The 23,490-nt window shown below is 34.4% G+C and overlaps 1 protein-coding gene across 1 annotated transcript; it reads right to left on the minus strand.

Moving 5' to 3' along the window:
* Nucleotides 1-6,660: 6,660 nt before the first annotated feature.
* LOC146138206 (mitochondrial inner membrane m-AAA protease component paraplegin-like) lies at nucleotides 6,661-23,412 on the minus strand. The gene is made up of 15 exons (XM_083393323.1): nucleotides 23,186-23,412; nucleotides 22,583-22,765; nucleotides 22,131-22,291; nucleotides 20,435-20,550; nucleotides 19,615-19,720; nucleotides 19,031-19,156; nucleotides 18,343-18,540; nucleotides 17,820-18,029; nucleotides 16,960-17,122; nucleotides 16,663-16,773; nucleotides 16,104-16,303; nucleotides 9,583-9,702; nucleotides 8,976-9,077; nucleotides 7,310-7,477; nucleotides 6,661-6,806 (listed from the first exon to the last, which is right to left on the minus strand). Exons 1-15 carry the CDS (start codon nucleotides 23,397-23,399, stop codon nucleotides 6,732-6,734), a joined length of 2,253 nt encoding a protein of 750 aa, XP_083249449.1. The 5' UTR covers nucleotides 23,400-23,412; the 3' UTR covers nucleotides 6,661-6,731.
* Between the last annotated feature and the right edge of the window lie 78 nt (nucleotides 23,413-23,490).

Below are 23,490 nucleotides of genomic sequence, written 5' to 3' on the forward strand. Positions count from 1 at the left end.
AGTACTATACTGAAAGCTGTTAGCGCGACATAAGTTTTGTGCGTTTAATCGATTTAACGTAGCTGACCACATTTACTGTTGATTTTACATGAAATGCGCGGCTATGACCGCAGCTGAGCGGTAAAATGCACGGGGGATTTATCCCCCGCGCAGGCCTTCCTTTCCAACCTGGAGTGTGACTGTAAAAATCTTTTGATTAGATGAAAAATGTGTGTGGCACAGATGAAATTTAAAAAAAAAAATTATATTTGAACAATTAAAAACTATGACAAACACTTGTGTGGTTTTAAAAAAATGTGCCTTCAAAACCTTGCAGCTGTGGGGCAATGTATTATCAGTTTTGTAAATTAGAAATTACACCCCACTATCCAAGTATATAATTACTAAGAAAAACTTTTTTTAGTCACTTTGCTAGGTCTTCACTGTAAATTGAGCCCAATTGGAAATTTTAGATTTTGTGTGGGGAGATGTTTAAGCAGCCTATGTTTACCGCTTGAATTTGTGCATTTGCAAAAATGTTATTTTAAAAATTTGGGGGATGCGATTGTAGCTATAAGTGATAACCGTAAAAGCTTTGCATTTGATTAATTGAAAAAAAGCGTGATTATGGTTGCGAATCCTGACGGAATTCCATAATTTGTGGTCCGCCAAAGATTCATGTCAAAAACGATCATTCTTTTTGGTAAATTTACTAAAACGCATTGTGGATTTATCAGGCCTTTCGTTGTTTTAATCTAAAATCAAAGCCTAAAAAAAAGTTAGGTTATTAAAAATGAATGTATGGTGATCAATTTTTATTCTGATAGAACCTTCAGTACCTATAAAAAACATGGTGCTTTACAAATTTTAAGCTGACTGACTAAACTGATGAAATAAAACCAGGTAATCCACTATAATTACGCATGAAACTAATTAATTAACACATTCTATTTAACCTCATTCAGTGAATATTGCTTTTTAACTTTTGGTGGTATGATCTAACACGTAAGAATCAGTAAACTTTAAATTATGAATTCTTAAATTTAAGTTTCATAGAACTTATCACACTACTTTAGATTAGGGAAATTGAAATATACATATTACGAAAAATGGACACCAGTTAAAGAAAACTAGCAAATTCTGAGTGTTTTAAATAAATACTTGCGTAATTAACTGCTTACATTTTTGTGCAAATTAAGGGGGAAACAAACGTATTACAATTTCTCCGCCGTTAGTTTTTGCACGAATTTCATTGGTAACAGATTGTTACGCATGACTAAACCTAACTGAAAACAACCAAAGCAGTCATCCGTGATCTCTGATCATTGCTTTAAAAATATTGTACTGACTGCTGGACAAATCTTTTTATATTCAATCTGCGACCATTTATTTTCTGCGATATTTTAGGTTTGATAAGTTTAAACAAAATAATTTTCGTCAGATTATACACACATTTGTGTAAGAACCATGTGTTTGTTTTATTGCACTTTTTACTAGAGATTTAAGTTTTTACTAGAGATTTCAAGCAAATATCTATTCCAGGTGTGGCCAACACGTCGATCGTCGATCGCAACATCTTAGCTACTCGATCGTCTCGATCATGCGCCGATATCTAAATAACTTTCTTTGAGCAATATCCACATGAATAAAACGAAAACCCGTTCACAAACTTAAACTCAAGCAACTCAAGAAGTGTAGAAGATGCTGATTCGTCAACTTGTATTAAAATCTTACGAACGGCAGGGCTGCGGAGTCGGTTAAAAGTAACACGAATCCGACTCCCGAGTCCGACTCGGGCCAAAAAATAAACCCGAATCAGACTCCGGCTAAATGTGGGACTTCGTAGAGTCCCAAACTAGGCTCCGATCGACAGTCTGTATTCCGCCAATTTACGTAACTAAAATAAACAGGATATTCAGCAATTCACTTATAGGGGTGTCGTATAATTCATTCACTTACAATACATGGTTGGAAAATATTCTAACTTTGGCTAATCCACGTTTACAATTTCCAGTTGGCGGCCATATCAGTTTTAAAAACTGGCACTGCGCATGCGCATCTCGGACTGGGGTAGTTTTACGTGTTCTTACTCGAGTCCCGAGTCCAACTCCAGGAAAACAAATCGACTCCTCGAGGTTCGAGTCCCGAGTCCGAGTCCGACTCCGACTCCGCAGCCCTGACGGACGGTTACCTCACGGATTCGTTACCGTATGTGAAAAAATACTGGTCACGACATTACAGTAGCTGTCGCACAAATGCAGAACAATAAAATGACCAATAGCTGTGTCTGGACAAGCCTAATAAAGTGTATTATGGGATTGCAAATTAAACTTCATCACTTGCATGTAGGCCAACCGCATTTGTCGTTTTACAAAATAATATGTGTTTGTCGTTTTACAAAATAATAAGTAAATGGTAAAACATTATTTTCGTGTTTCATTTTCAAAGGCCAAAATCAAGTCTACTTGAAACTACCGCCAGTTTCGGCTAACTTAAACTATATAGTGACCGTTTCGGCTAACTTAAACTATATAAACGATAAAATTGAACGTTTTTTGTACTAGGGATGTACTCCGATAAAAATATTGTATAGGCTAGTATTGGTGCCGATCCAACACTGTATTAATATAAGGATTTTAGCTATGATTTGCGATACAACGCAACGCTTTCTACTTCGACAGGAAACCTTGTCAAATACAGGATACTTTAATCATGTTTTGTTAGAATATCTTCGCGTCGAGTAATATTTTTTTTACTGTTTTGCAATATGGCTATTGTATATCGTGAAACTTTTAAAACAAAGGTAAACGCAATATGTATGGATTTTTTGCGCTTCGTGCAAACTTTATACGTGATTTCGATGCAGCCAAATGAGCTGTACAGTTGAATCGTTTTTTTATTTTCCCAAGTATGATTCTAACGTGGGGATGTCCGAAAAGATCGGATCGGAGCCGATGCTCTACCGATACTAGGGTGGTATCGATACCATCCGATACTAATTTATTATATAAATTTTAGCTTTAGTTTACGAGCCAGATAAACACAATGATTCTACCTTAAAGGTAAATTTATTCCAAAATAGTCGTAACACTAAAATTTAACTCTTGTAAAGCCAAAGCAAATTTTGGTCCAATAACAGCAAAAAAATTAACTTTAAATGTTTTATTTTCATCTTTATATTTGAAACATAGTAATGACGTCATTTGGTATCCGATCGGATTGCGATACTTTTTGTGCAAAATAACGGGTATCGGTATCGAAATAAATATCAAGTTTTAAACATCCCTATTCTATAGCAAATGTTTTACCAACTGAACTCAAATAAACACAATTTTTCTTCTCACTTAGTTTGATTAACTCAACTTCAGTTGCATAAATTTATTTGTATTACGGCATGTCGTTTTGATCCCCCCCGAAAAATCTGTTTTCGACCCTGACTAGGCCACCCCATGGTTCAGATTGCCAACTTTAAACACAGTCTAATTGGTTAAGGAAACCATAAAGCTGGGAACCATTCATGTTTGTTCATCTTGTATTTTTGAGTACGGAGAAGAAGTACGTTTTATGTCGTGTTGGTCCGCGCAATTATAGAAGTTCCTTTTTTGGGGTTTCTAGAACATTTTTATGGTTTTCTAGAAGTAGTCCTGCAAGAAGAAGAAAATAGGCCTAGAGGCGATGTAGGTTGAAATGCACTATAGACATAAATGATCGTAAAGTGGCTATAATGCTTCGTCGTTAACGTTTTTTCCATAAACGTTCGAATAAGGCTAGCATAAAATTTGAAGGCCAATAAAGTGCCCTCGTTTAATCTTTTATCGTTTAATGTTAAATGTGATATTTTAAACACGTTACTTGTGTGTTATTCACCTTCTCGAAAAATAAAGGTCCTAAACGGGAGACGGGTTTGGTGTATGTGTTAGGATGTTCATAAATGGCGGGTTAAATTCTTTATGAATTATTTGAAAATATTTTTAAAAATAACTATATGTCGAATAAATAGAGTTCATCAGAAAAAAAATCGTTTTTTTTTACCTTAAAAATGAATGTATATGGATTTTATTTCAGTTGTATATCTGTTTGACCGAAAACAGCAGGTATAGGTTTGTTAGATCAACTTGTTTTAAGACGCCATCTCTAAAAAATATCAGGCCGACCCTCGTCTGTGCGAACCAATTTTTTTTAGAAGTCCGCGTTAAAACATATGAAGAACCCTTGTATTTAGTGAAAAGGGGTCGTGTAATTTATGGGCATGGAAAGAGGTGGCAAAGTTACGCCATATAACATGACGTCATGGCACAACTAATATAAAAAAAACGATATAACTAAAGATAAAATCTATAGGTGTTACTTATTTTACCTTACAGGTACTTATATGTATTTTTAAGTAATTTAATTTTGAACCTAATCCTATAGGTGTAAAAAAACTTGCATTTAATAATCGAAAAGTTAATTTGATTACTTGGATTTTATTACACTTGGCAGGTTAAAATCCTTACGGTGAAATATTAAATAAATTTAAAAAACAGCCTCTTTGTTTGCCAAAGGCGCCGTCTTGATTTTAACTTTGCAAACATATTTAAACAGGATACACAAACCAACCACGCTCGTTAAAAACGAACGACTTGATGAAAAAGCACGTCTGTTGTACGCTTAGCCTATAAAGTGATGTTCATCAGAATCCAAAGATACAAGTGCATTGAATCAAAAATGGAAGATCCAAAGGTATATTATTGCGCCGAACGAAAACTGCTATGTTCTCAATTTACAATGTATTTTATTACTGGCTACAGATTGGGGTCTGAATCCAGAAACAAAGAAGTTGCTTACGAAACGCTACAAAGCTGGTTTAAACTAGACCCCAGGCACTTTCAAGAAATCTTGAATGATTCGCTGGACATTAGAGCAGCTTATCAATTATTGACGAAGAGTCGCTCAGATCAACTTATGGACACTGCTTCAAAGTCTGTAACTCAAAATATCCTAAAGGCAATTACCAGAAAAGAAGCACGATGTGCTTGCCAAAAAATTACTTCTGTGTTTATTACCCATAGTCACGGGGCCGTGTGTTTGAAAGCGGCGCTTTACAATCCAGGTATTGCCCCGGATCAATTGAGGAAAATTTTGCAACAAACTGCAATCATCAGTATTGGAGGATTAATCCAACTTTCAGACGAAGTGAATGTCAAGGTACAGTAACTCTTCATAACGGTAAATGTAATACAATACATAATGTTTTAGAACATATTGACCATCACTAAAATTGGTTAATTTATTTGGGCAATGAAGACTTTCGCAGGTGCTTTCGTTCGTTTGTTTCGCGTAGGCCTAACATTTTGTAGGCTACCGCTGCGCAGCAGTATATTGCGCGCAAAATTATTTTAATAGGTTTATATTTATTACACAGATACTAATGAATTTCTGCTTCAAAAATGATAAAGTTATTAACAAAATGAAAGAAATGTCATCAAATGTTGAAGAGCACTCGTCCATAAAACTTGGTCCATTCACAAGAACTGACGAAGATAATTACAGCTGCAAATGTTGTGTTGAAACAGAAAAAAATGAACGGGACGGAGTATTGGCAATAGATGAACAACCAAAAACTCAAGTCAAAGATGCGTCAAAAAAATCTCAAGAAATCACAAGTAAACAAAATGAAGCAGACGAGCAAACAGATATAACTTCTGGGACATCTTTATTTAAAATATTTGCCAAACGAAAAACTGATAACGCCCATTTCATTACTGACTACATTCTTTGCAAAACTCTTAAGAATAAAATTCAGGAGCGGTTTAAAATGGAACCATAAAACAAATTACCCAAAGAGACGTTAAGATGTACATAAATACTAAAAATTTGATAATAACTTCACTTAATTTGGTTTATGTTATTTGTGAGCAAAACAACCGTATAGTCTGCTTTATATATGTTGTGGGAAAAACAATGCGTTAAATGTTTTTTGATCCAATTTTTTTGCATATTGTGTCGTACGAACTGTTCTCCAGGTTGTAGTTTGATGTGCCTGTAGTGTAGCTCGAGATTGTGCTAATCTAAGTGACCAATTAATGGATTGGTTTTAGATATGAAAATGCTTTTCTAGTTTTACACACGATAAACTGATTTTTGTATAAACGTAAATCATTTTATCTTTCACATGCTTATAATATATTACTTAACACAAAAATAATTTCAGTTATGGTAATATTTTCAGTTTAGTCGTAACCTATCGCTTATTTAATTATTTTCACTGTACTACAAAATTTAGTGTTCCTATGTTTACAGTTTATACAAAAATAATTTCAGTTATGATAATATTTTCAGTTTAGTCGTAACCTATCGCTTATTTAATTATTTTCACTGTACTACAAAATTTAGTGTTCCTATGTTTGCAGTTTATGCAGTGATTAATAATTAATTTTCCATGGTTGTGCACTATGTTTAAATAAACAAAATAATTTGCAAATTATAACCAGTATAAACTAAATCTGTGGTAACATGGTTTGTGGCTTATTCCACAGGTTTGTTAATATTAAAGCATTTGTTACATTTAACTGAGTTTTAATATATTAAAGGTGGGGTTTATTTCTCAAAAATCAATGTAAAAGTCTCGAACCCCAAATAGATTAACACTTTTTTATAAAAAAACGTCGGACCTCAACGTCAATGATTCATTGTCACTTTATTAGCAAATAAAGTACATTCCACCTCTTCTTGCATAACCAAAAACAACAAACGAATATAAAAAAGATGAATTATTTCGAAGCTTCACTCGGTTTTACGTCTTTGTCCATTTTAGACGCGTACGGTCCGAAGGGCACCGATGGAATCTGCATAAAACAGCCATTTATGAATATATTTGTATCCCTAAAATAAGTTTAAGAACCAAACCCGAACCTCTTTATGACATTAGAATGCGTTCAACAACAAAACCCTAACAAACTAGAGAGAAACATTCAGGCTCATTAATTTCGCCCTAATCAACAGTGACATATTATTACAAAGCTTTAATCGAACTTTCTTAACAAAACAAAATTCGATAAAGCAATCAAGACTTCATGAAAATAGCATATCTGTATATTTAGTTATGTATATTTAAAAATATAATAGTTTTAAAGGTAAGTACCTTATTATTATCTCAATATCCTACAACAGTAATGACTAAAGCAGATCTCAACCTTTATGAGTGGTGGCCCCTTTCCCTGGGCTCGTAACAATTTGTGCCCACGGACCTGCTCAAGTTATACAAAAATGCGCCACAGAACGTCCCAAGGGAGGTTCCGATAGAAGAAGTTTGACTTTGACTGGACGAATAATGTATTATATGACTCACCTTGTTTTTTTCTCCGTATACAGGAGGGCCGATAAGATTTTCAACGTCGTCATAATTCATTGATTCTCGCGCCAACAACTCTTGTGACAAGATGTTGAGCAAGTGGCGATTCTGAGAAAGAACTTTTGTGGCTCGTTCGTAAGCTGTCTTTACCAACTCCATAACTTCCTAGGTGGACACACAAAAAAACTTAGAAGTTGTCAGTGTTTCTACATATTTTCACTGCCATTCACCCCTACCAAAGAATTCTGTAATCCACTTATCCAAATGCAAAAATATGAGACTGTAATATCCATAACTATTACAGGGGCAGATCTTGATGTTACAAAGTTACATCAAAAACGTTACTTTACATCAAAACGTTAGGTTAAACTCGTCGATATCGTGCGAAAATATGCACCAAAAAATTAAATAATACCATTTATCAAGATGATTTCGATTTAAGAGAACTGAGTTTATGACGCGCAAGCAAATGGTCACATAGAAAATGAGCGAAAAAACTTTTTGGAAGTATCCAATTTTATCATTTTTCTAGTTTTAAGCTGCCAAAAAAATCTGACAAGCCATTATACACGCGATTTTTTGTTTATATTAAAATATATATTCCAAAAACGAATTACAATAACTGCGACAGTATACAAAATTGCCGAAGCGCGAAAATTTTTACATTTATAAAACTATATTTTTCTGCGCCACTCACAATAAAGACTGTTCACATGATCGGTATTCACTAATTACTCGATATAATATCATTTTTTTGGCAAATAAATTGTGAGGACAATTTACCTGACAGCTTTGAAAGCGCGTCAAACGTTCTCGGTAATAGTCGGAAGCAGACAGTGCCTTTAAACATTACTGATTTCGCGCGAGTAAAATTTTTTGGTAGAAATTTTGTTTTAGGAAATCTGACTTCACCAATCACCAGCCGGTGGTTCCTAATCGGCGGTTTACAAAGGCATTTTTGGGGGATCTATAGAGCTCTACATGAACAAAACTAATGCAAAATAGTAAAAAATGAGTTACCCACGTGTAGTAAAAACATGAGTTACCCAAAATAGTAAAAAAATGGGTTACCCAAAATAGTAAAAAATAAGTTACCACTGCGTAGCTTTAAGTTTCCAAAAGACGCCTAATTTAGTACAATTCAACAACTATAGGCTACAGGATATTACAAGATATAGCGTAAAAGAACATGTCGACTTAAGAGTAAATGAGGCAAATGACTTGAATAATTTAAGCCAAGATGTGTTTTTTCAACTAACTTTTTACACGAAAAACAGTTTTTCTGGCTTTTGTAAACTTATACTTCATTTGCGTACCATAGAATGTTTTTTCAATACTGGATTTTTCACTTTTTAGAAAAAATTATTAACAATCTTATTTAGCTTTGTAGTGTCTGTAAGCCCGGTTTGCGGGTTATTTTCAGCACAGAGCTATGCGTATGACAGTAATTCTAGTAAAGTTTGATACACCTGATCTATATATAAAAATGCATTTTTTTAATGTATTTTTGGGCTCGTCTGCATTTCAATTGCTATAATTGGCGCGTTGAGTCTCTTAAAAATGTAATTTTTAGTCATACAGCATTGGCAAACTAGGCTTAATTTCAGTTGAAAATTTAGCACGGGTTTGACCGACAACAGGAGCTCTTCTGAGGTTTACCAACCTGGTCCATCGTTTGCGACAAAGCATCGCTGTATGGCCGCACATATGAATCATCTTTGAACGACAGAAGTCCAACTTTGGGGCTGAATCCGAAGTGCTTCACCTGGAGGAATGTGTTTCAGTTATTGTGTGTAAAAAAGGTTTGCGACATTACATTCTAAAAAGGGTATATACATGTAATACGTTGATTGCGTATTCAGTTAACTTAGGCCTTAGTAGATCTACTGGTTGTAGTTAGGGCCATGAAGGCGCAAGGTGTACTAGCTCTGATTACGACTTCTGAAGCGCTAGATCACATTATACATACGACTGTTTTGGGTGAATTTCAACATTAAAACATGAATTGCCTGCCAGTCTAGTGAAAAAATATTAGGCCAAACGATTAATACAAATTCGCTTTTTGATTGCTTCTAACTATTTGCTTTTTGTTTTTTGCCTATTACAAATATTTATTACAGCGGTCTACTCGCCGTAAAAAGTAAATATATACCATCAATAAAGGTAATATAGTAAAACTTTTATACGTTAAATAAAACTATTATACGTTAAGAGTAAAAAACACCAATTTGAACACGGGGCTATGTCTAGACACGTTCGACGGCAGTTACCTGAGCGTAGGCCATGTCTGTGACCTTTTTGAGATCATCCTGGGCACCTTGAGTTACTTTACCTTTAACCAGCTCCTCAGCGGCACGGCCACCCAACGCCATACACATATAGTCCATCAGCTTTAAAAATTGCAAAAAAAGTCCGCGTCAATAACTATTGTTTTGGCAGATTTGTTAATAGCTCAGCATGAAAGATGTTTAAAATGTTAAGGCTAAATAAATCAACCAACAAGTCTAACATGATTTGATGAGGGGTCGGCAATTTTTTCTGATAGTTGTGGGCCGAAGCTTGATTCAGAAATGTCTCGGCGGGCCATTACAAGTTTTAACTGACAATAGTTTTGTTAAAGCGTGCAGCTTTAGGAAAAAAGTAAAAAAAGAAGTTGGAAATGTGTTCACTCGAAGCGCAAAAAATGTTGCATTTGCAGCCTAGTCCACATTTTGTAATATAGGAGTGGGTCGGATTATTTACGTTGGCGGGCCGCAGATTGCCGACCTCCGGATTAAAGCACTAACATCAAATAAAAAAGAAATTCCTTGTTAGAAAAGTCACTTTAAACGCGGGGTATTCATTTGTGCATTAGTGTGACTCTTTGCGTCTAAAAGTTTAGATTGAGGCTCTTGATCTCTGAATGATCGTGATTGGCCACTCCCTAACTAGATGCTATACAGCATTCCTAAACTGGGTCTGATCTATCAAGTATAACACGTTGCAATATACTTTCTATTTACGGCGTAACAGACCCTGGCCTATATGCCTATATACGACATACGTATAGCTGCGTTAAAGACAGGAGTTAGGTTCCAATATAGCGGTTAAAATGCTTGAGATATACTCTCTTCGTATTAATGGCTGTTTATAAAAATAAATTTTGGGTATTTACTTTCAAATAGCGGTTAAAGCAGGGTTTCCCAACCTGTGCACCCTAGGCCTAGGGAGCCATGAGCCTTTTTCAAGATGGTCATAAAAAAAAAAAAAATTAGTTTATTATCTATCAGTTTACTCCACTATAACAAAAGCAATAAATAAAATTTAATGAATTCTTGAAGCCGTAAGAAGAGATGCGCCGATTAAGCTTTGGAAAGATAGTTTGACCACATTTTGGGCAAAACGATAAGCAATTAGTACTCTAAGCTTAATGAAATTGTCATGCCATTGCTGTTGCCTTTCCCGTCAACATATCGTTGTGGATGTGAGTTTTCGACAATGTTACTTCTGAAGACAAAGCATCGCAGTGTCTTGAATATTCAATATGACATGCGGCTGGCTCTTTCCACCACTAAACCAGCAATTAAGACATAGTCAGATCAAAAACAAGCTCTACCACTGATAAAGCCCACAAATAAAACTTATTATTGTTTTTGCAATGATTATAATGATTATAATTATAGGTTCAATTTTGCTCATTTTTTTCACTAAGTACTTAAATGTTAAAAACTAAAAAAAGATGTAACAATTTAGTATAGTTAGATAAATGAACTAAAATGCTTTCCTATAACAAGGCAGCATGCACTATTGCACTCTGTCGTATATCAAGGTAGCACATAACAAATTGTTAGGAATTGAAATGCTCAGGTGTCCACGTGTTACCGAAGTTTGGCACTAAACTATTTGTAAAATAAACAAGCAAAATTATTTTGTTTTCTCTATAACGAAACAGTCTATAGAGATTGGAATACTTCTTAATACACTGGGATTCTTGAGTCACAGATCTGCTATAACCGAAGTAGTTGTTTCGATACCAACGACAGACTATTTGTTTCTAGCATATATCCTTCCATGCTTGCATAAAAAGCATTGATAGGCCAACTGTTTTTGGCAAGTAGTCACCCATTGTTCTATATCTATATGTTCCGTATTGTGTAGTTCAACACTTCGAATGTCAAGACCATCAATTACATATGTTTTTTTCAAATTTTTTATTCGTGTCACACTAACAGAATTTAAAAAAATCCGCGGTACATCCACGAAAAAATACCTTAATGGACAATATACACGGGTAAACATACAAGGCATCCAAAAACAAAGAAACGTTGTACGATTAAATGCACCGAAGCCATAAAAAATCATAATTATTTTTTCTGTCTCCTAAGTTTAAAACTTGCGAATCGGTAAAACTACAAAAGCCTTTCGTGTCTTAATATGCAACAACAAAGCTTTCTTCTAAGTTGCTCATGCGGATAAAAAATAAGCAAACACCAAAATAAGTTATAATGGACACATACCACTAACTTACTCTGATTTGGAAACTTTTAGCCGTAACCAAGAAACAGCATAAGAATACATAACACTACAAGTTATGTCACTTTGTGATTGACATGAATTTCAAATTATGGATAGAGTACCACGAACTACTCGGGAATTTTGTGCTAAACGGACTCTCCCTAAAGGAGCTTAACCTGTGACTAAAACGAAAGGTGAAATACCCGCGAAGCAGGATTTTTTTTGCGCAGGTTGGAAAAAATATAGTTTCCATCTGCACAAAAAAAAAGTTTTGACGGACCGTCGGTTAAAAACCACTGTTCTAAATAACATTAAAGAAATAAAAATCGATAATTATATTTGTGCTTTTAGCCTTTTATACTTGAGTAGCTATTATGACGACGATATTAAAGACAAACGCGTTTCAACTATGATATTTTGGAGCTTTAATGGTTGGAGGTTGTAGTAAGACGTAATAAGAATATCACAGCCCATACAGAAGTAGGTATCATTTTGAACGTTTCGAATAACTCTTATTCATGTTCAACATCAACATGATGTTTACTTCTGTATGGGCTTTGATATTCTTATTACGTCTAACTATGATATTGTGTTAGTTTTAATGATGTGTCAGTGTTTCGTTATAATATTTAGGCCTCATACCGATGGTGTTTATAGTATTGACGAGATAATAGCCTGGTATAGAAGAGTTTGTTGTAAAATTAATTATTTTTATCAGTGTAGACCAGGGTTGTCCAACCTTTCAACTCTTGACGGCCGCATTGACAGTTCTATTTTCCTCACCGGCGCAAGTTAAATTTTTTTGGGGATGACTCAAAAAGTTGTCAAATCGTGACGCCACAACATAATTAATCTTAAAAAGACGTTTTGTTGTCTAATGAACTCGTGGTAAAATATGGGACCTAAATGCAGATTAATCGTGCGAAGCACGAAAAAAATGCGTTTATTACGTTTAGATTTGGCAAAACTTTTAATTTAATCGAAATGAGCTATGCCACAATATGCCATGATATAAATAGCACTTTTGATATTAACGGATTTACTTCACAGGGACTAAAATACAATAAAGACAGATAGAAGAAGTTCGCGCAAAGCGCGAAAAAATAGCGTTTGCATTGAAATTTGTCAAAAATAATATTTTTAAGGGGCGTGGTCAGGTGCCCTCTCTGGATCCACCCCTTCTCTAATGCTATTAGCCAATCTAATGAAACCCCTGTTTAATTTTAGACCTGCCTCAAAGTTCCAAATTCAGCATTTTTTTTATACTGGTATTTGTTTTAAATTTCGTGCAAGTTTTTATTACATTGCCACAAATTAAAAACAAATTAAAAATATATGCCCAATATTTTTGAATACGGTTTCCGTTTGTTCGCAACCCACTTGTCAGCCTTTTACTGTTCAACGGTAAAGACGCGCTAATCTAGTTGAAAAGACAGCCTCAAAACGTAAACGAACCGCACGTACAAATATCATTCGCGCGAAGCGCGAAAAATTAAACGCACTTGCCTAGTTAAAATAGTCAAAAAGTATTTGTAAATGACTCGTGTCTAGTTTGTCCAAAGAAGCCGCGGGCCGGATAAATTACATTGGCGAGCCGATCCGGTCGGCGGGCCGTAGGTGTGCATCAATCAATCAATGTTTTTTAGCGCACATAAGGAATCTCTTCCCTGAGAATGTAGCGAAAGAGCTTAGCTACTGATTTAACTGCCATCCCTTAAGTCGTAAAAAAAATTCTAATCTGCATTTAGCATATCAACCATTAACGCATGCCAGCACGGTCACGGCCGCCAACACATACTTATTAAAATATGTGTTAACTGCCGCACAATTATTCATCGACGGCCGCAGGTTGGACACCGTTGGTGTAGACCAGTGGTTCTTAAACTGGGGGGCGCGAAAATTGACAAAATCTGTACTAATTATGACTAAATTTTATGGTGATCATTGAATGGACAACATCGAGTTATTACACATTAGTTTTTTCTGTCGTGTAGAATATTCCTGTTGATTTTAAGGTTAGTATTTTCGTTTTGTGAGGAGATGATTCCACAAAAACTTTATCCTAACGCATTAATCACGTGATTAAGTTGTCCGCTCTGATCGGCCATTCGAGGAAAACATGGCGTGTGCCGCACGCACGCATGCGATTAAAACGAAAGCCTATTTGTTAATACCAAAATTTGTTCAATTTTTCGTACTGTTTATTAAATAGCTCGAATATTCACAGAGAAAGCGCTAATACTGTTAATTGTTTGAAAATACTGTTCATTGTTACGTCACACACTACCAGGTTTATGGCTTTTTAATCATTTTGTTTTCGCTTTTGAAGAGTTTTTGCGTGTTTCAGATTTAACTTTTTTTTGAAAAATTATGTTTTCGGCTTGATTTCCCATTATGTGTCACATAAAAATCAGTTTAATAAGTTTACAAAACAATTGGAAAAGATTTAGGGGCTCCACAAACACTCCAAAATTACAACACCAAAATTGCTAAAATCTGGGACTTCCCCTAACACGATACTGTACGTTTTTCTTTAAAAACACAGAAACCTTGTAATTTTTATATTAAACAATGGCAAGAAAGCATCACTAAACTATTTTTCAGTTTTATGTAACTTAAAATGTATTCTTAAAGCCCCCAAATCCATACTCCACCCCATTTTTAGAGATTTTTGATTGTTTTTAAGGTCCATGATCTGGAATTGGCCTGAAACCGCGGTAAATTTGTCAGAAATTCCGCGTTTCAAAATATGGCAACCCTAGGTTAGGCTGGGTTAAAAACATCCTTTGCATTAATGCAACTTACCTAAAAATAAGTTGCTGTTAATCTTAATGTCCTTGATTTTGAAACAAGGTGGGGCGCGAGTTCGGTTAAAATTGTAAAAGGGGGGCGTGTCTCAAAAAGTTTAAGAACCACTGGTGTAGACCAATGCTCCGCAACCGGGTAAGACCATGTCAGCAGGTGCGCCGCGCCGTTTCGGGGTTACTTTTTTAAGGGTACTTTTTAACAATCAGTCGAATTAACGCAAAAATTGTGAATATTTTTAAGACAAGTATTTTGATCTTTATGCAATAATCCAGGTGTAATTTTACGAACTTCCATAATATGTAAAACTTTTTTAAATCCTGTTACCTTCTATTGCCGGAATTCAAAATAGTATTTTTACCTGACAACTACCAGGAGTATACACATTTTGTAATTGGATAATTAGTCGGGGCAGCTGTTTCGACATTAATTAAGATAAAAAGTACAAAGCGCCAACTTTAGGTTTAATTTTTCGAAGCAGTTGTAAAGCCCTCTGTTCTTTAATCAGCTTTTGCAATGGGGTACAATTTCAAGTTTTCAAAACCGCTAAAACATCATAAGACGCTTTTTTTTATCTTGGCTGCCTCGTAGTTTTGCTAAAGTTGTCTGTTATCTATCGACATATATTTCGTAGGTGTGCCGTCGAATTGTTTTAGCTCTGTTGGTGTGCCGCAAGTGAAAAAAGGTTGCGGAGCCTTGGTGTAGACCAGGGGTCGGCAACCTTTTTCTAGTCGCGGGCCAAAACCAAACTCAGAAAGGTCTCTGCGGGCCGCACAAAATGTTAACTAATAATTGTGTTATTTACATGTTAGAAATGGGAATCAGGCAGGCCTCGGATTGTTTTTGCACTTAAAAACGTGTTTAATTACATTTAAGGAGGCAGTAAAGTGTTGACGCAAAGTGCGAAAAAAGCGTTTGTTTGGTTTAAAATTCGAGTTCACACGTCGTCATCCGTGCAACGAATGAAAGGTGTAATAAAACTACTTTGATGGAACGCGATAAAACTTCATCTATAGCTCAGTGTTTGTTAACCTTTTGGGTCAAAGTAGATCTGGCGAGCGAAGCGATTGCGATTTTTTTTGTTGTATACGGGCATTTCTTTTAAATTTCTTGCAAGTTTTCATACATTGCCGAAAATTAATAATAAATAAAATGTTAAAAAATATATGTCCAATAATTTAGAATAAGTATGTTTTCCGTTTTTCCGCTACGCACTTGGCAACCTTCCACGGCGTAACGGTAATAAAGAGCTAATCTAGTTCAAAAGACAGCATCAAAACGTAAACAAACCGGACGTAGAATGGTCATTCGCGCGAAGCGCGAACATTTTTCGCTCTTACGTGGTTAAAATAGTCAAAAAGTATGTGAAATAGACTCGTTTCTAATTTATCAAAGAGGCGGCGGGCCGGATCAATTTCATCGGCGGGCCGTAGGTTGCCGACCCCTGGTGTAGACTGTACTATTCATGAATGAAAAACTCGCATTCACATACTTGTTCCTGGCTATGAAGATATCGGTTGGATGGGACTGTCCTTGCAAAACCTAGGGCTGCTTTGGTGCGGGGTATTATAGTGACCTTGGCAAGGGCATCAGTGTGCTCAAGCAACCAGCCAATCAGAGCGTGTCCAGACTCGTGCACAGCAACCACCTCGCGTTCCGCAGGTGACACGGAAGTCGCTGACTTTGGCGCTCCTGACAAATGCATATACAACAGTATAAACTGGCCGTATAACTTTTTAGCTGATAATTTTGTGGGAAGCAAAGGGAAAGCATTTACGATAAGTCAGAAGTGAAAACGGTATCAGACAGTAAGGTATTGCGCAGAATTTACACAACTGTTAAATAAATATATATAATAAAATATATTAATTTAGTGCAACGATGTGTGTACTTTCTTACAGAGATATTGTCACATTATTTCTGTGTTTGTTGTTGTATTACTCAGGAAGTCGCCACGTTATTATGTTTTTCGACCCATAGTCCAAAATAATGCTTAGAACAATTGGAAGTAAAAAACACCAATATGGCATATTGTATCAATAAATACAGACCGGCAATTACTCGTTCAACTGCGTAATCCAAGTGCTTCTCTTGCACAGTTGGGTCGTTTTCCCTTGCTGCGTAAATCGCCGCCTCGTTGCAAACATTGGCAAGATCGGCACCTGGTTTAAAAAAGTGAACACATATCATGTTTGACCAGCAAGAGTAATAATAAAAACAAATAAATATATTCCCCTAAAAAGAATTTCTATGGTCACTTTATGCATGCTAACGTATAGTTGTTTGAATACTATATAATGATCTTACTTTTTTTTAGGCGCTTATACACCAAAAGAAAAGTAACCTACCACTCATCCCTGGAGTTGGGGCGGCCAGTTTTCGGGCAAGCTGTTCAACGCTTCCATCCAGCTTCAACTTGTTTAGGTAATAGAGAAGTATTTCTTCGCGCTCTTCACGAGTTGGAAGATCAATTGGAATAACCCTGTCAAAGCGACCAGGGCGCAATATTGCCTGTAACAAGCCAAAGTGATTAGATTTGAGCATTCTGTACAAATTACAATGTATGCTTACTATGATTTTTTTACATTAATCGTTTCTAATCCACATGCTACAAATTTAAATATGGATGAATAACAAATCTATACCTGTCACTAGCGATGTTCAAAGTATACCACTTAATTCAGAGGTTCTTAAAGTGTGTGTAGCGCCGTGTGTGTAGAAAGTGTGTGTAGTGCGGCGTTTTAATTTAGTGAAGGGCTTCGATGCAAGTCCAAAAAACGTTTCCAACGCGAAAAAAAGTTTGAGAGTGACTTAATTAATCAAACAATATGCCTTATTCTAGAATAGCGAATCCAGATTTTTGTTATTTAAATAGATTTGTAATGTTATTATTATTTCGAGGAAGGGCGTAAAACATGGGCCTGCGGCCAAAATCGTCCAGTTAAATGGGAAAAATGGGAATAAACAAACCTAATTACGAGATGAATGCTGCAGTTTCTATGGAAACGAATTTTCAAAAACAAAAAGTTGTGAAACAATGAGTATACTAGATGTTTAAAACGAAAAAAGTACACCATATTTAGATCCAAAATTTTAAAAGAATCTGAAATTCCACCTTTAAAAACCTTTTCTGCCACAGCTTTCCGTTTATCATAATCTATATTTCCGAGAGTTACCACAACATATTCAGATGTAATTTTATGCAAACCTTGTCAAGAATGTCTGCCCGATTGGTTGAGGCCAGAACAATTACTTGATGCTGTTTGCTGAGCATGCCATCCATTTCGACCAGAAGTTGGTTAAGTGTGTGATCTTTCTCTGAGTTTCCTCCTCTTGGTCCAGAGCTTCCGGCTCTTGAAGCTCCAAGCGCATCCAGCTCATCAATATAAATGATGCATGGGGATGCTTTTCTTGCTTCCTAAGCGAACGGCAAACCAAACTCTTTACATGTTATCTCTTGTTTAGGTAAGCTCTTCTATTGAAACAAGCGGGGCTTAACCACAAGTTTCGAAAAGTGAATTAATACCAGACGAAAACAGCAATCACCATGTTTTTGCAATGAAAGTTGGGCAAAAACGTTTGTCTCAAGTTTAATTATTAAAAAATAGAAGAATATTGTCACTTGTAATACTATTTTAAGGTATTATTGTCATAAGAAAACTTTTTTGTTTGTATTGTGGATAAACATAACTAATAGGGGTTAAAATGCATAAATTAATGAATTTAAATACCTCAAACAATTGCCGAATTCGCCTTGCACCAAGGCCACCTATAAGCTCCACAAAGTCTGACCCTGCCTTTGCAATAAACGGCACTTCGGCCTCAGTTGCTACAGCTTTTGCCAGGAGGGTTTTCCCCACCCCAGGTGGTCCTGTAAGCAAACAGCCACGAGGCATTTTGGCACCAAGCGCTTCATATTGCTTTGGGTTCTATGCAAAAAATAGAGTGTTTAAACCTAGTGATTCTTTGTGAAAAAAAAAGAGAAATATGGCAAATTCATCTTCGTACTGTAATAATTTAATCTCATTTAAACTTATAAGTAACTCCAAAGCAACATTAAACTATAGCAGTGGTTCTTAACCGGGGTGCCGTGGCATCCTTGGTTGCCATTCTAATGCTTGATGGTGCAGAGAGATTTTTTGAAAATTTTTAGAAATCTGATTTCTTACAACTTTTTGTGTAGATTAGAGTGGAATAAATCTAATTATATTTCCTACATTGTGTAGCGTTGATGTGTGTTGTTCCAGATCCGTTTATTGTGACATTCTAGTGAATTACCTACGGTAAAAATCTCGTAGGGGTACCGCAATCTATTTAATATTTTTAAAGGGTGCTGCTAGCCATAAAAGGCTAAGAAACAAAAGGCTAAGAAATTGCACTATAGTATGCACTATGCAGCAATACTAAACTTAGGTTTACTTTTATAAAGTCCACAAACTCCATAACTTCCTGCTTTGCCTCGTTCATTCCAGCTACATCTTTAAATTTAATGTTTGAGCGTTTTGAAGAAAAAGAAACAGATGGCTGAAATATCTTCAGCAATTCCTACAAAATGCAAAGATTATGTGAGCATAATTTTACTTAAACGTACATGAAAAAAGAAAATCCCCATTTTAACCTAAACCATTCCTTTGGGTTTAAAAGACTTTCAAACCACTGTATGTATTTTTATAAAACATGTACTATTGAAATAAGGTTTACACAGTATAAGTTTATCCAAAAAGTAAATCATCTGATTACGTCAGGTAATGTCTGATGCTGTCAAGTATTTTTAAAGGCTGATCTTTACACTCAGGCTAATGCATTGATTAATAACAGTCAATTCCTTGGTTAGTTCAATCCTACTAGGATCCATCACTGTTTTGATTTAGATTGCATTTTAAGACACCCATGAGTTGTCTAATTATGGCATAATTAAATAATAGTAATAATGGCTTGCTGAAAAATAGACAAAATTAGTAGTGAAAAAAGCAAATGCATTAAATACAATAAATGTTACATACCGAAGCTTCCGACATTCTACCTTGCATCCGACCTATGACAAAGGCCAAACCCCATGCCAAAAAAATGAAAAGCAACAAATTCTGGTAGATATTTGAAGGCAGGACTCTGGTAAAAAAATTACATAAATTACATTGCAACATATATATAATGTTGTTAATGTATTACAAATATATTAACAATTCAAAGGACAATGGTATAATTCAACAAGTTACAATTATTTTGTAAGTAAGTAAACATTAAAGGAAAAATTTTGTGTTATACATACTGGAGGCTTAGAAACAGTTTACTTAAGAGTTTACTGTTTTTCAATTGTTGTAATTTTATGGCCACCTAAATTTTTGTATCAATTCTTCTTAGATACATTTGATGATTTGGGTTTTGATGGACCACAACACAAACAAAACTACCAAAAAAAATGGTTGCATCCACAGTTTTGTAAACTAAAAACTGAAATCAGGTGACATTACCACAATATGTCATTTACAAGCGGCACCTGACACTACCAAGTTAAAAACTAATCTATAAGAGATTTTCAAGCATGACAAGAGAATCGAGTCTATTGTGAGGTATCAACCCTCAACCTCTGCCATACAAGAGAAATGAACTGAGGGAAGTGTTTGGTAATTTAAATTGGTTGTATGTATTTCAATTTTTGCAAAACATGTTAAAATACACTTAAAAATGGCTATGTTATACAAGTACAAACAAATAAACACAAATTTTTAGTTTATATATGGGATTGAAATTTGTTTTTACTTCCAACTTATTAGTGTTATTGAAAATAATAAGTGATAATGCAAATAATAATAAAAGACTTACGAAGACTCAACTGGAATTGCCTCTATTGGGTCAATGTTTAGCTTTCTTTCTTCTTCTCTCAACAAATTTTCAATGTTCCAAGCATTTTTTAAATTATTTATTTGAAAAAATGGTGTCTAAACAAGTATAATATAAAATAGGTAAAACCACATTTAAGAAATCTACAAATCCTCAAAAACACTTACAAATCCTTGAAACATGGTATCTGACTTTTAAAAAGATGGTATCTGAATTTATATTTATTTTGTTTAGTATAAGTTATTCAAATAGTTTCAGCTACCATATAGTAATCACATTATATTATATCATGCCACTTTTATACGATCTGGTGGGTCAGGATTATTTATTGACATGTAATATCATGACAGATTCAAATATATTTCTACAGCAATGTAATCCTAAAAAAGCAACTTTAGGCAAACCTATAAAAGGTAGTTCAACTAGAATATTGAATCATTTACGGGAGAGCGACTATTTTTTATTACATTTTACATATGTTAGCAAATAGTTGTTCATTTGTATCACTAAAGGGTATTATGATCAACCTCCCCCAAAGGAGGTAAACAAACACAATATACAAGGTTTACAATTTATAAATTTAGATCAGTAGTTCCTTGTTGAAAAACAAAGTTTGTTGTCACGACCCCGTTTTCAGTGTACAAAAATATATGCAACACCTTAATTTTAGTGTATTACACACAAACCAGATTACAATCATAGAAAATTAGAAAAAATGTTTTCAAGTTGGCAAGAATGTCCAGATTAAGGTCAAAATCATAATCAAGTAACTTAAAAGTTATGGTTTAAGGTCTGTTTGTGTAGTAAGACTTTTTTATTCGAAAAAAGAAGAAAATTATTGTGCAATTATGACATGACAATAAAAAATTAACTTTCCATAAATTCGTAAGAGTACCTTGAAGAAAACAATTACTAGTTTATTTATTTTTTCAAACTAATGATGGTAATATGGAAAAGTGGTCTTCGAAGGTCAAATGTTCGCCGTTCCTATTTATATTAGAAAATGCCATTCAATTTTACTGAAACTATCCTTGGGGCATTGATTAAAAACAATACTAATCGTGACATCACAAACATGACTGGTGACTAAAGTAAATCCCATCAACACAATTGTTAGATTGGTGATTGTTCTTGCTCCTTTTAATACTAATTTGTTTGGTTAACATTGTTTGATTTTTCTTGCCAATTTTAGTTTACTGCTTTAGTTTGATAAAAACGTAATAAATGGCTCTTTCGTTGCAAAAGGTTGTCAACGCATGTTTAAAATCTTCTAGTATTCCAATTTGACCATCCGTAGGTATTTGTTTATTCTTATCATAAGCCTACAGCTGCATGTACAGCACATCATACACAATAAAACAAAGTTGATGTTACAATACAGTTAATACTTGGCTATGCATATTTAAACCTTTATTGTTTGTTGTATTTTAACAAGTGTGTCTAAAAAAGTTAAATATGGTTGACTTACTACTTCTTGTAGCCAATAACAAATTTAACAGAAATTAAAAAAATCATTTTGCATTTTAAATAATTTTCCAAAAGTAATTTACTATTATAAACAGCTCAAAACTGGCAACCACTGATGTATTTTATTTCTAATATTTTTAATATATTTTTTGACTGTAAACATTTACTTAATAATTAATATGCTAGCAATCAAATAAAACTTAATATCCACCATTTTTCCATCAATGACGCACCCACGATGCAAAAATACTGTAATTTGATGATCAGATACAATGCTAATATGTCGGACCATTCCAGTGGGTAGAATTTTATCAACAAAATCTTTCCATGAAAAATTGTTTTGCGTTGTTGCTGGCGGCTTATTCAAACGATCTGTATAAATTATGAATTTAAAAATATTGTAAAACAATGAATATTGTGAAACAAATTATTTTGGGTAATTTGTTATTAAAAATATTTGACCTAATATATTGTACAAAAATAATAATTTAATATTCTACATTAAATATATTTCAAATTTTCAAATGAAATAATGTACCTTAACGGTTTTTTTTCACACATACACTGACATGTGAATTTAATGTTAACTTCCCTTTCATGCACACACGCACACAAACACACACACACAGAAACACATATTTACGATTTTGAAATCGGTTTCACCTGTTGCCACAAGAGTAAGCAATGTAATACCCAGCAAACCAAGAGAAGTTAATAGCAAATTTGAGGGGTTGTTGTTTGGAGCGTTGCCATTATCTTTATTTGAATTGCCATTTCTTTCTTGGTTTGTTTCATTGGTTTTAAGAAATGTTGAAGTATTAAAGAAGGCTCTTGATGTTAAACTGTCTGTACGAGAATAAATAATATATTAAAACAGCCAACTTAAATAAAAAACACGATGACATCTAGCCCAAAATTATAAATTAAATATTTGGTAAAAAGTGATTGTTTTAAGTCAAATATGAATATTTTACAGTATATATATTGTGATTTAAAGAGTGGCTGACAACTATTACAAACATGCAAATAAAATATGTAAACTATCTATCCATTTAATATCTGTATTAAAAAATATGATAAAAAAGCTTAAACTAAAAAACGTTAGAATCTTAAGTTTGACCATACTTAGCTATTTATCATACAAGATCGCCTTTATTTGTATTATTTTGCTGCTAACTAAGCTCTGAAATGATTTGCAACCCACGCAAAATTTAAATAAACTTATACATAAATATGGCTAGAATAAATTTTCTTTACAACTATTACCTGTTATGTGATATATCCCATATAAATTAGTTTTGAAATTTAATTTGCTTCTAGTTTCTGGGAGGTAATACCGCCGCTGTTGTGTCCAGTAGCAAATAGGTTTCTTGGAATTTAACTGCAGAAACCTTGGAGGCTTTAAAATGCAGGATAGTTGTTTCGATTTCAGTAAACACCCAACATTATTAGAAAACACATAGAAATACTGCATTTTCATAATTTTTATATCTAAAAACAACTCTCTTAGAAATGCATGGTTAACATTGTATGCATCAAGAAATTTTTGTGAAGGAAATTTGAATTTTAAA

The sequence above is a fragment of the Ascidiella aspersa genome, chromosome 7, assembly GCF_963924565.1.
Source record: "Ascidiella aspersa chromosome 7, kaAscAspe10.2, whole genome shotgun sequence".
Lineage (NCBI taxonomy): Eukaryota > Metazoa > Chordata > Ascidiacea > Phlebobranchia > Ascidiidae > Ascidiella > Ascidiella aspersa.

Excerpts from the sequence above, each read along its gene's own strand:
- LOC146138206 (XM_083393323.1), bottom strand. The coding sequence starts at position 23,399 with ATGAAAATGCAGTATTTCTATGTGTTTTCTAATAATGTTGGGTGTTTA. Across the intron at positions 19,721-20,434 it reads GCAATTCCAGTTGAGTCTTC|AGTCCTGCCTTCAAATATCT; the intron begins GTAAGTCTTTTA and ends TTTTTTTACCAG. Across the intron at positions 18,541-19,030 it reads AGTTTGTGGACTTTATAAAA|AACCCAAAGCAATATGAAGC; the intron begins GTAAACCTAAGT and ends TTTTTTGCATAG.